Genomic DNA, 14,326 nt, shown 5'->3' with positions numbered 1-14,326 from the left:
GGGTGACAAAAGATGATTTACAAAAAATAAGCGCAAATAAACAAACAGGGGCACCATAAGTTTAAATATATGGATAATAACAAATAAAAGTTACGTAGGTTAACAAGACTCAGTAACTTATTCAATGAGAGGGAGATAAAATGCACAGTAAACAGTGAGGATTATTATGGACACACGATAATGAGGCGACTCTTGTATTACTCTTATGCACTGTCCACAATATGTTTTGTTCACATTGAAGGTACTGAATGAATACAATAAAACTGCTGGTGGCACAAAACTATTGTCAATGGTAAACTGTTTGTTAATAGTAATATTACAGGTCATTAACTCTCACCGCGGCAACTTTCCAACACAACTTACAGGAAAATCTCAGGAAAAGTTTACAATCTGTAATAGATCATATTTAATTCAGTCAAAAAAATCAAAATCATCCTCACTGTCGGGAGCAGACCTTTCTTTGTGTACACTATTGTCATTGAACGCAATGTCAGAATCTGAGGACTCATTTAACCGATCTAGTGCTGATTTTCTTTTGTTCGGGGTAATGACAGACTTACTGATGTGGTCTTGTTCGGTGTCTTCGTGAGCACTGTTATCCACCATCTGAAAACCGTAGCCGTGTTATTTGTTAATCACATAAAATAAAAGTTGCTGAGAAATGGTTAAAATAATTTTAACTTCACGCTGATAACCAGGGTTTGAATAACAGCCTGCAGGAATCAACATTCAACTATTCAACATAGTTCAATGCAACCTGGCCACTATACCATGCTGTAAATGGTACAACTACAGTTAGGTATTTGAAATGAAAATGCTGAAAATTAAACTTTTCTCTGACATGCAACTAGTTATCATGACTTTAAATAAAGTAAATAAAGTAAGATGAAGCAATCTGCCAATCTGAATATTATTGAGCTTACATTTTTATGTTTGTTTGTAATTAATATAATGACATCACCGTTCGTACTGCTGAACTACTTTGACTATTACACGTGCAATCCACTGCTTTCATGCTTTCACATTCTCTTACTTCCTTTTCCATCAGACAGTATCTGCATCTAGTATAACTAGATGTTAAACTCATTGAAGTAATTATGTGCTAATAGCCCAATAGTATCTAGGGAAAATAGCCCATTTAAGAGCAATGATGAACTAACCTTGCTGATAGGAGTCGACAATTTAACAGCGGCTTTGTTTTTCTGATATCCAGGTGGTGACTTAATCACAGTATCAACTGAACCACCTGGTGAATCAATAATGTTCTCTTTTGAGCTACGTCTTGGCTGCTCTTTGGGTGAATGTACTGGAGACGTGGCAGGTTTTTTTGCAGGACTAAGCATGTTTTCGATGTTGCCTTCAGAAAAATCTGTATCCAATTCTTCATCATCATACCTAGTATCAGGTAGCTTGTATGAAAACTTCTGAGCATTTTGTAATGGATCAACAACAGATGTATCTTCAGTTGTATTCTCAGCTGAGAATTCAAGGCTCTGTCTAGGAGAAAGAGCCTCCTCTGTAGCAGTTCCAACAGTTAGATCTGTTCTTAAATTTGAAGGTAGTTCAACAGATTCAGTAATGTTAGTTAATGTATCTGTTTTTTCAACATGGATGTTTGAGGTTATATGTGGCTCTTTCTGAGTCATAACTTTGATTGATCGATTGGGATTAGTTCTTTTTTTATCATCACTCTTGACAATATTTTCCGTACTGACATCTTTATTTAACTTAGAGTTGTGGCTAGATATACTGCTTTCACCATTTTTCTCGTTTACCAACATTGATGCAAGACTTTGATGGCCATCTAAGTTCAACTTACTGCTTGGAGGAAAGTTCTGAAATGACACATTTTCTGACTCCTTTAGTCGACATCTCAAAGTGTCCAACATGTTGAACATATTCTCTTGTGAGATATACGATGGGGAAACAAACATATTAGCCTTTTCACGCCAGTTAGGGTAATGAGTGTCCAAGAAAGTCTTTTGATTATCGACCTTAGACATTAAAATTTCTGTTTTTGAATCCATGAGGGCTAAATGCTTTTGAATCCTGTCAAAATCACTCAGTAAACGTTTGTTTGCTTCATGAGCTTTATTTCTACTCATTATCACTAAATTCAACTTTTCATGCAGCTTCTTCAAGTAAGCACTTCGCTGATAACTGGCTTTAGAGTTTGAAACCAATTCTTGAGTTTTAAGTGACTCCTTTTTTACTAAACTCTCGTTGATTTTCTCATCCAACTGTGAAGCTTTAACTGCCAATTCTTCGTAACTAAGCATTCTGAATATTGATTATATGAATAGATTAAATGTAAATCTTATATTCTTTGCTGAAATCCAAGTTTTTATAGTAATTTTCATACTTATTTGTCGGTGGCAACATTACGCCACTGATATTTGTAGGTTATAGAACTAATCATTAATGTTGGTGGTGTATTGTTATGACCGTAAATCAGACAAAAAGTGTATTTTCATCCAGTATCATCCACACAGCCCACACATCCACGCAGTCCACACACGTCCACACATCCACACAGTATCATCCAGAAAGAAAACATGAACTGCGTAAGGAGTGGTCTGACACTGTTACTAATAAAAACCCTGGTGGTAATATTTTGCTCTACCACTAAGTATTTAGTGCTTATCGTAGGATGATTTAAGCTATAATTAAAGCTGCCAAACGTTGGCATTACTGTAACGAAATCCTAAACAACTGTGAAGACAGCAAGAAAACCTGGTATATTATTAACGAACTTAGGGGCAAGAAGAAGAGGCAAACCAAGCCCCCATTTATATATAAACTTAAGAGTTATGTTTTAGGAATATTCATTGACCTAAGCAAAGCTTTTGACACCATCGACCATTCAACATTTTTTATAAAATTAGAGGGATGTGGAGTAAGTAAAGAGGAGTTGCAAATAACCTCATAAAAAGCTACTTGACAAACAGCAAACAGGCTACAATACACCGAAGTTGTGGTAGAAAAATCAGATACCCTATCTATTGTAATAGCATAACTTTACGTGAAAACTGGCCACGGGCCTAAATATTACATATCAATCAATTACAATTCATTAACATTACCAATATTAAAAACTGTCCAAAATATCTAAGAAAGTATTCTCTAGCCAAAGGGCTCAATATTTAAATCTAAATCTTCAAAATTGTCTGGTTTATGTCGCAACTTGGGCCCTCTGTCCCCCCTTATCGAAATAACTGTTGTCTTTAATACCTCAAAGCGCAAGCGCTTTCTAAGATATGAAACTGAGTCTGAAAATCGCTGACCCGTTGGAGATTCCATCTTTTGTGCAAGCTTTTTAATCAAGCGTAAAAACGATACCCAATCTATTCAATTTGGTGTCCTGTAGGGTTCAATACGTGGACCTCTCCTATTTCTTTTTGATATGAACGACATTACAAACAGTTCTAAACTAGGATCATTTGTTACATTAGCTGATGATACCAATATATTTGTTGTCGGAAAAACAAAACGTGAGGCATATGAACGAGGAAATAAGCTTTTGTCATCATGACAGCATATTTCCAGAAAGTTGAGAACTTTTTATATTATTAGGAACCTAAAATATTTTGCTGAAATACTATGTTTATGCTGAAAACCGAAGTTTTGTTATAAATGTTGCCATGATTTGGTACAGATTGTTTTAAAGAACGTGTGCAAATTTTTTCGAAGTAATAATATCTTCAGGGTAATGTATGATGTAAGCTTCGCAGTCATATTAATATTAAACACAAAGCCTTGGATCCCCAAGTAAAATCCAAAAAAAAACTGAAAAGAAGTAGATCTGAGGAGAATTAGAAGATCTGAAAATTCTTTAAAAAATATAAAAGGGATTCAACACAATTGGTTGTTTATGAAGCGCTCGATTTTTACAGTGCGGTATAAATCAGTTGAAATACAAAATAAGCGCATGGCGCGTCAATTAAAATATGCGCGGCGCACCAATTTTTTATGTTATGCTCACACAGAGTGAAAAATGTATTACTGCTTTTTTGCCGTAGGAGCATCCTTCATTACTATATGTTGTAGTACATTGAAACTTCGGAGTTTACTGCATGGGCGATTCACTTAACCTGTAACCACGTGCTTTCGCGCGACTGTGTGCGCGCTTGTTTACAGCCGGGAGGCGGGCGCGCGCCACTGCAAGCGCAAGGGCTATGGATAAAGCAACATGGGAGGCGTTAAGCATGCCAAATTTAATGCAAATCCTTTTAATAATTTTCAATTATGTTTAATATAGTAAGCTAAGTATGAACACAAAAGCCTAGCTGAGGTCCCCGACTCATCTGCAGGACCCGGCACTCAGCCCAGCAGACCTTACTGGCTGGCGATATTACTACAGGTGATCGCCTCTTCACAGCTTGTTGAACTCCGCGCGCGCTCGTTAGTTCATTGCATTTGCACGCTTCAATTATTCCAAAAATGCAATTGCAGCACGTACCACGTGATACGATTCAGCCAATCAGAGAACAAGAATCTGCAATGTTAAAGCTGCGCAGTTTTATAATTAGGCCACAGCACACAGGGGGAGCTGAAACCAGGTTTTCGATCAAACGATGCCATGTGTAGTCAAACGTTTCACTTAACCATGTGCTTTCGCGCCACTTTGGGCGCGCTTGTTTCACAAGTCAAGAAAAGCACCTATCCACGAACCCCGATGGGAAGGTTCGTGCGCGCGTGCGCAGTGCTGACAACAGCGTCTATGTAGCGCAGGTAGTCTTGGCACTTCTCTCTCCAGTATGCAGTAACCACTTATCAGGTTTCTATAGTGCATAGTGACAGTGTATAGGGGTTAATTAGGTATAAATTACAGTACAGCTGTACTTACACCTTCATTCACAAGCATGCAAGCTCACCTGGTTCAATAAGCGGGAAACGGAGGACAAGGTCTGGTGACGTCAGAGTCACGTGACCTCATATGCTCATAATCAAGTGACCTCAGACCCAATTAATGATCAATTAGGTTCGGGCATGGTCAGCCCCCTGTCACCCGATCTTGAGGTGACGTACGACACCTCGTTTACGCAATTAATGTCTGAAAGGCTACACACGTCGCATATGAGGACAAAAGCGCGGGTAATTTTGGCACCACTGTAGAGTGGTGCCAAAATCGTTGGGTGGGTTGATGGCTAGAGTGTAGAGCCCTTTTTACCGCCGTGAGGCGGGCGCGCGCTACTGCAAGCGCAAGGGCTCTGGATAGAGCAAGTCAAACGTCGCCAAAAGTTGCTTTCGTCCAATGAAATCGCTGCATTATGTATAAAGCGCAACTGTTGGCGACGTTTGACTACAAATGCAAAATGGCAGCATTTGATCGAAAACCTGGTTTCAGCCCCCCCTGTGTAGTGAGGCCTAAAATATGAATTTTCGCGATAATTCAAAATCTACATTGTTTTGAATTTTCCTCCTGGGGAGGAAACGTTATTTTTACAAGGCGAACATTTTGTTGAAAACCAGACGTTTCTATTTCTTTTATTTTCGAAGTTAGGCCCCTACCAGTAAGGTTTCCTGGGAGCATTGCTGCAAGCTGCCAAGTTGAAAACAAATAAAATCGTTTTTAAATATTTAACCTGACACCGATTTAATTTTCAAATCACCTCATATAACACATATGTCATGATCAGTGTGAACGCGTAAAATCCTGGGGTTACACGAGACAGGGTAGCCTGTGAGCATGTAGACCACTCTTCTATCGTTGTTTTGAGTGTCCGATCCAAAACCAAATCCTAGGGTACACGATACGTGGATGCCTGTTATGTGAGCGTGTTAGAGTCTGTTAACCAGTTAAGTGTTAGCTAGTCCTCCTAGGGTTACACGTAACGTGGTAGCCTGTGAGCGTATATACCGCTCGCTCCTCTATCGTTGTTTTGACTTTGAGTGTCTGTACCAAAACCAAATCCTGACTATATTATCAGTTCAATGAGATCTTGTTGATCTGAGGCGAGGGGGGGGGGGGGGGGGGGGGGGGGGGATCATGGCAAACGCAGACGTGATTCAGTTTATAGATTGCAGGTTTAAGTTGATGGTATAATTGGACACTAAGAACGTGACGGCTTCTGATGAGGTGTCATGAGGTGTCAATGACACATTAACAGTAAAAGAAGACGACAAAAAGCCTGGGATCACCAATCAAGAAATATGCCCCCAACAATGCCGTCAATTTTGAGCAGCAATTCTGAGCAGCAATTCTACTGATGGGCAATTCAGTAGTGTGGCATAACACGGTTAAGGCACGGTTAAGGCACGGTTAAAGCATAGTTAAGGCACGGTTAAGGCACGGTTAAGGCACGGTTAAGGCACAAGGGTTACATAAGGCACGGTTCTTAAGGCACGGTTAACGCACGGTTAACGCACATAGAGCTGCAAGTATTCTCTCTAATCGGAATATCTCCTTGTCCTCATTTCTACATCTATTGTGGATATTCTGCAACGGTTCAAGTGTGGCAGACGCTGCGAGGATCCTGTCGAAGAATGAGAAAACTGTGCGATCCCTCTACCAGTCCCTCCGGCAGTGTATGGCAGAAGACGCCTAAAATATGAATTTTCGCGATAATTCAAAATCTACATTGTTTTGAATTTTCCTCCTGGGGAGGAAACGTTATTTTTACAAGGCGAACATTTTGTTGAAAACCAGACGTTTCTATTTCTTTTATTTTCGAAGTTAGGCCCCTACCAGTAAGGTTTCCTGGGAGCATTGCTGCAAGCTGCCAAGTTGAAAACAAATAAAATCGTTTTTAAATATTTAACCTGACACCGATTTAATTTTCAAATCACCTCATATAACACATATGTCATGATCAGTGTGAACGCGTAAAATCCTGGGGTTACACGAGACAGGGTAGCCTGTGAGCATGTAGACCACTCTTCTATCGTTGTTTTGAGTGTCCGATCCAAAACCAAATCCTAGGGTACACGATACGTGGATGCCTGTTATGTGAGCGTGTTAGAGTCTGTTAACCAGTTAAGTGTTAGCTAGTCCTCCTAGGGTTACACGTAACGTGGTAGCCTGTGAGCGTATATACCGCTCGCTCCTCTATCGTTGTTTTGACTTTGAGTGTCTGTACCAAAACCAAATCCTGACTATATTATCAGTTCAATGAGATCTTGTTGATCTGAGGCGAGGGGGGGGGGGGGGGGGGGGGGGGGGGGATCATGGCAAACGCAGACGTGATTCAGTTTATAGATTGCAGGTTTAAGTTGATGGTATAATTGGACACTAAGAACGTGACGGCTTCTGATGAGGTGTCATGAGGTGTCAATGACACATTAACAGTAAAAGAAGACGACAAAAAGCCTGGGATCACCAATCAAGAAATATGCCCCCAACAATGCCGTCAATTTTGAGCAGCAATTCTGAGCAGCAATTCTACTGATGGGCAATTCAGTAGTGTGGCATAACACGGTTAAGGCACGGTTAAGGCACGGTTAAAGCATAGTTAAGGCACGGTTAAGGCACGGTTAAGGCACGGTTAAGGCACAAGGGTTACATAAGGCACGGTTCTTAAGGCACGGTTAACGCACGGTTAACGCACATAGAGCTGCAAGTATTCTCTCTAATCGGAATATCTCCTTGTCCTCATTTCTACATCTATTGTGGATATTCTGCAACGGTTCAAGTGTGGCAGACGCTGCGAGGATCCTGTCGAAGAATGAGAAAACTGTGCGATCCCTCTACCAGTCCCTCCGGCAGTGTATGGCAGAAGACGTCCTCGACATTGCGAGCGGAGCCAACAGAAAGATCGGCGGGCCAGGACACATTGTGGAGATTGATGAGTCGAAGTTCGGGAAGAGGAAATATAATAGAGGAAGACGTGTTGTGGGCAAGCGACCATAATGGTTGCTTTTGGGCAGTTTGTGCCTTAACCGTGCGTTAACCGTGCGTTAACCGTGCCTTAAGAACCGTGCCTTATGTAACCCTTGTGCCTTAACCGTGCCTTAACCGTGCCTTAACCGTGCGTTAACCGTGTTATGCCACAGTCCACACTACTGAATTGCCTATGTTTCATCTAAAGGTTATGTGGGTTTCGGGAACGGCTGTGGTTTCTTTTCAGCTCACTGTCTTTAGACTCTGTTCTGGTTCTAAGTGTTGTTGAGATAGAGTAACTATCATAGACTGGACTGAGATTTAGTTTTAGTCCCTTTGTCTTCATGCTGTTTGAGTGTTTAGTATTTGAGTAAAACTTCAAATTTCGATATAATTAATAAAATCGTAAGATCAATAATCGCACATGTTCAAAATATTAATTTCGCTTATTTCAGATGATAGGTTTCTTCCGGTTCAAGCGAAAATCGAATAAAGCTATAAAGGATAGATGCACACTGCACAGTCATGAGGACCAGCTGAAAATCAGCGAAATCTACATGCACCCAATCGAAAATTAAGCCTCTAAGTAAATATTGACCGAGTTAAAAATCAAAAGCTTCCCTTGAAAGCCTTTCCATGATTATTTGCGAAGAGTCATTTCTCAGTTTAGTTGTGTGATTTTAAATTCCGTCATAGCACTAGCTGCAGTTAAGTCGGAGTTTGCTGGTTTTTCCCTCTCAGCCGTTATGTGGGTATGAGATGGTCTTCGTACCTGAAAATAATTTCGTGTGACTGGTGTGACTGGTGTGACTGGTGTGACTGGTGTGACTGGTGTGACTGGTGTGACTGGCGTGACTGGTGTGACTGGTGTGACTGGTATGACTGGTGTGACTGGCGTGACTGGTGTGACTGGTATGACTGGTGTGACTGGTGTGACTGGTGTGACTGGTGTGACTGGTGTGACTGGTGTGACTGGTGTGACTGGTGTGACTGGTGTGACTGGTGTGACTGGTGTGACTGGTGTGACTGTGATACATCTCCCGTTCTTCAGCAAAGTCACACAATAATTTCGCTGTCAAAGAATGGAATGGTACGTGGTAATTATGCAAATGGTGATCAATATAACAGCATATTTTCCTATTTAAAATTTACATAGGTATCAAATTGTTTCGAACTTCAAAACATTTTATACACAAACCTTACAAGCAGTTGGTCTCAAAGAGGGTTTTTTCAGTAAGTTAGCCACAGACTCGTTGTTAACAAGGTATATCCAGGGGTTAATAGCTGCGTTTACTGTAAAGAGCACTCCCAACCCTGACAAAATGAGGAGTCACTAAATGGGTTGTGACCCAAAATATGTTGTGACCCAAATATACGTACTAAAAATCTATTCGAATTTCAATTATCGGAATTTTAGAATCAGTTTGGATTTACCTATTATAACAGCATAAGGCATATCAGTCGTTACGCTGGATTTTTGCGTTTTCTTGATGAGGTCCACGAACTCTTTGAGGGCTACAAACATAATACCACTGTAGCAGGTTAGACAATTGATCGCAAATAGGATGGTTCTTACCATGTCTCTTTTCGAGCGCACTTGGACCTGCACATCGTGAATTAATGAATACTGGAAATTTTAGAACTATATAATTTATATTGGGCGACTATGAAGTTTACAGACTAATTCTTTATTCTCGCCAATCAGATAATTTAAAAATTGTGTTGAAATAAAATAGTTACTCAAACCTCACTTCTTGCGAGGGGACTGCAGTTCTTGAAAATCTCATTCTGACGTTTGGAAAGCATGACCAGTTTAGAGATAAGAGCGGCACTGACACTAAGCAGCAAGGTCAGAGGCAAGATAACGCAGAGGAAGTTATACAGGGACAACCTGCAAGATAACACAGAGGATGTTAAACAGGGACATTCCAGTGTGGGAATCTCCACCATCCCTTCCTTGGCGCTCGCCCAAATTTTAAGAAAATTCTTGTGAAAAGGCCCTTTGGCCATGAAAGTGATCGGTATCGGTGTATTTTTGGACGCTGATTCCGAATCACCCCCATGACATAGGGTTAAAATGCTTCCCTGGAGAGTTATGGGCAAAAAACCGTTTTGGTCACGTGACAGGCTAGTAAAATACGAATTCGATTGTTTAGGGCTCGTGTTAGGGTTAGGGTTGTGGAAGGGTTATGGTTAGCTTCGGGGTTATGGTTAGGGTTAGGGTTGGGATAAGGGTTTATGTAAAACTGTTTTGTACGGCAGCAAAACCATAAAAACCAAAGTCACGTGAAATTTTTGGGCGAGCGAATTAGTAAGAGCCCTTCCTTGGAGGGTTCAACAAACAAATCACGTGGTCGGAGACCCCTAATTAATAATTAGTGTCTAGGTATATAATTAGTAATTACATTCCTAGACACTGTAGCACGTGATACCGGTCTAGATACACGTGACGTTAGGACTGTAATGCTTGATAGAGCTGTAATTGGCGTAAAATAATTGGAGGGATATTGACAGAATGTTGCCTAAAGTAAAAGTAAGTAGGAATCTATATTTTTATTAAAGATAATTTGCTAGTAACAGAGAAAAAGACAAAACGTTTCAACTTATTTAAAATTTTGATCATCAATTAGGTTGGTCTTGATGATTTAAAGCAGTTATAATCTTAAAACATACATATAATATAACATAACATACCATGTCACGAGCTTTATTTTACCGTTCTGCATCCCATCATAAACACACTTCGAGACCTTCGGTTCAAATTTACTGCCTCCTTGAAAGACAGGATAGCAACAGAAGCCAAGCAGTCCGACCCAGAAGTGAACCAGAACTATAATTGTAGTTTTTCGGGAGAGAAGATAATACCTGTTCCTGAAACAATAGCGGTGCTTTTATATACTGCTTCAAAAACATTTGTGACTACTGATGAATGCATTATCAATCCCTTAATTGATCATAAGCTGTATGGACACCCGCCACTAAGTCTAACTCTAAGACGATTGATTTCTTGAGCAATTAAAATTCTGACATTGAAAACAGCAGCTTATAACTATTGTGATTTTCTAAATAAACCATATATACAGAGTTTTAACTTTTAACCGACTAACTAAAAATCTGTACGATAATTTAGATATCTTATAATCCTTCTGGTACTTACGGGTTAGTTCTCAGCGGGTTGGAGTAAAGAATGAGTTTAGTAACAGCTAAGTAAGATATAGAATAGAGAACATCAGCTGAGAGGACTTTCTCCGTGTTTACCAGAAAGTAAGTACAGGCGTGGGTAACAGCTGTGTCGCCCAGGAACCAAGGTGGGATAGTCCGGTCTCCTGACAGCAGGGAAGGAGCCGGGACTACCCATGAAGTTGCTCCAATTACCTGGCGAACAATGTTTAGAAATGTCAGGGTTCATAACTGAGAGTTTTTAATCCGAATCGTAAGTTTGAGTAATCTTGATCGTTAGAGTTGGAGGCGACGATTAAATCTGAAACTTACATTAATGATGATCAAACAAATTTACTTTTAAAACATTTATACATCCAAAATTCAAACCAGATTAACAAAAGCGATGTTGAAGAAAATGATCGTGCTGAACTTGGCATTCCCTTTCCAGAATATCCTCCCCATAGCACCAACTGCAATGACATTCCCAACTACAGCGATGATGGAGCAAACAATGAGCGTGACTCCCAGAAACTGATCTAGATGGGGCAGCATCTTGTCCTGATCGTAACGGGGGTCTTCAATACTCATACTACCGTCAAGCTGCATGGTAGTGATCACTAAACACCGTAATTTTAGAAATTATTTGTTTATTAAGAAGACGAGATTAATTAGACTTGTTAAAGAAAGAATGTAGTTTTTAAGCAAATGAATGCCATATAAGATAAAATAACAATATGAAAACTAGCTCATTATTCGTAACAAGGTGACATGCCTGACCTTACATATTACTATCGCTCTAGATGCTTTAGTGCCAGAATAATCCAAATGAACCGTGGACGCGTTATTACGGTTACGCATGTGGTACCACACTAAATGTACATCATGAACATTAAAATGTCCCCAAAGATATGAGCTAGGGAGTAGGTAGTAGCAGTCATGGAGCTTGCCTAATTGCAGTACGGCTCACAATGGATTTATGAGGCATCGGGATTCGGGAGGGACTCAGGCAGGTGCTCCAGGCTTTATGAAGTGCCCTGTTATACTTCGTAACATATCGGAGTAAATATGACTTTATATGTTGATAGTATAGTCCAGTCGTTGCTAATTGATTGTACTAACTAAATAAACAATTATCAGGGTGGCGACGTGATAAGTTATTTCTCCCGGTTACCTTGCGCGGTGAAACTTTATCAAAGATAAACTCTGACAAGCTCAGGAAACAACCCACAAAGTTGTGAAAGCTTATCATTAGAGCAGTGAACCGTGGAAAAGTGACGGATTTTATCAAAGATTTTATCACGTTAACTATATTATCACGGCGAGCAGGCTTGAAATGATTATTGTGCAATCTGGCGTTGTTAGCAGGGGGATCAGCTATCTTTGCATATGGTGTCTTCGTTACACCCCGATTCCTGATGTCAAAATACGGATAATTACCCGATGTGTTACGTAGAAACTCATAGTTTGGGCGTGTTTTTAGAAAATTGAGGATCTGAGAAAAGCTGTCACTTTACAAGTACATTATTGGACCAGATGTGGAGAACATGCAGACATGAGCAGTGAACATATGATAATTCTGATGCTTTATACTTTCATATATATATATATTAGATGTTAGATATGATCATCATGGGTGACAAAATTTGCTTGCTAACTGAATGGATTGATGAGAAAGTTGAATATAATTTATTGAATTTAAAACACCGTGAGAATGTATCAGACCTTCACTTTTACCACTTTAACCACTTTAACCACTTTTACAAATTCTACCAGAAGCTGTACCACGCCCCTTCCAGCTAACAAACAATGATCGTCTCCTCACGTACATTCCATCTAAAAGTCTAGAATCTGCCGAGTACACCTTACACAGATATCACCTGGTGGAGGACCCCCGGGGAGACTCTCTGGCAAGCAAGTATATTAGTGTCGCTACTTGTTCGCTTCTCAAGCTCAGAAGACAGACTTGTGTGACTTAGTTCATCGTCAAGAAAACTCGACCAATGTTTGTTGCACACTTTTGATGTCATGAACCAGCTTTTGTTTTGAATTTTGTTGTCTGGGTGATCACTGTCAAAATATCAGACTAAGAGTTTTGCCTGTAAAATCGTGGCTATGGACACCTACGAGATGAAGGTGATAGCGATAATCACTGCAGTGGTGATAGCTCTATGTGTGTTTACACTGGTGATGGAGCTCCTCAGAATGAAGCCAGGTTGTTGCTGGATATCAGCCCCTCTTGAAGCTGTTGACCTGGAGAAGGGTACGGGGGAGAAAGAGGACGAGGAGGAAGCAGATGGGACTGAGAATATAGAACCTGTGCCAGATATCTCATCTCTTGTCAACATACCTGTCACCCCAATACTAAAACCAGAATCCAGATCAACTCCGGATAAGTTTGCAAAGCAGAAGAGAGTGAAGTCTGCCTCAGCAGTGCGGTTCTACGCTTACAGCTCATCCCGGCCCAGTTCTGTGCAGCATATCGGGGACACTCAGAACCAGAGAAAAAGTCTCACGAGAGCCAAAACAGCTGGGCATGTCAGACGGTTTGACAAGCCTAACGGGTACTACGGTGTGACCTTCGCGAACGATAACTTTGAGATGGTGCCTCAAAACAGGAGATCAGTAACGTTTACCCCCGCCTCCAAGACTGATGATGAGGGTGATGTTGAGTTGCCGTCACATCTTGACGACAGAGAACTCGAAGACGAGATCCCTGAAGACAACACCTCCACCATATCACTGGAGTCGAAGGAGCCTGTTTGCACAACCCCAGTTAAGCCAAGTACTAGACAGAGTGTTTCTGTGGAGGTACCAGCGATGCCTGCTCCAAGTAGGGCAAGTGTCTCCGTGGAGACAGAGACTGATCTACATAGTGTATCAGTTGAAACTGAGACAGAGCCAGAGCCTCGAGTGAGCACGGCTACAGATCATGCTGGGACGCAATGTGAAGCGTTTATGTTGACTGTCAAGGTATGTTATGCAGAGGCTGGAACTCAAACTGATGACGACCCTGACTTCAGAGAGGAGACAGCGGTACTGAGGGAGGTGAAGCAGAGGTCTAGTACGGGTACCCAGATGAAGACCCCAACTCCTTCTCCTCCTCCTCCACCTCCCCCTGTTTGTATAGATACTGCTTGTGGTCCTAGCACTATCGACCTCATTGACCCAGTTCCTATTGTTACCCCAAAACCTTCGCCGCCTCAACGTGAAGTAACGCCCCCTCAGAAAACAACACCTCCTAAAAAGAAAACATCACCTAAGAAAACATCACCACCTAAGAAAGCATCACCCCCAAAAGAAACAAACGCTAACAAAGCCAAGGGTAAAGTGACGAGTAAACCTGTT

The 14,326-nt window shown here is 40.9% G+C and overlaps 2 protein-coding genes across 2 annotated transcripts in view; one reads left to right on the top strand and one right to left on the bottom strand.

The window, feature by feature from the left end:
- The window catches only part of LOC134822799 (protein ABHD13-like), a 948,842-nt gene that overhangs the window by 782,381 nt on the left and 152,135 nt on the right, over window positions 1-14,326 (top strand). The gene's annotated exons all lie outside the window — the stretch shown is intronic.
- On the bottom strand, window positions 48-2,291 carry LOC134822851 (uncharacterized). The gene is made up of 2 exons (XM_063834117.1): window positions 1,161-2,291; window positions 48-606 (listed from the first exon to the last, which is right to left on the bottom strand). The coding sequence occupies exons 1-2, from the start codon at window positions 2,277-2,279 to the stop codon at window positions 412-414; spliced, it is 1,314 nt and encodes a 437-aa protein (XP_063690187.1). The 5' UTR covers window positions 2,280-2,291; the 3' UTR covers window positions 48-411.

Source organism: Bolinopsis microptera, chromosome 11 (genome assembly GCF_026151205.1).
Source record: "Bolinopsis microptera isolate Bmic1 chromosome 11, MBARI_Bmic_1.0, whole genome shotgun sequence".
NCBI lineage: Eukaryota > Metazoa > Ctenophora > Tentaculata > Lobata > Bolinopsidae > Bolinopsis > Bolinopsis microptera.
Note: the sequence above shows the minus strand (reverse complement) of the source record. Positions and strands in the feature narration are given on the sequence as shown.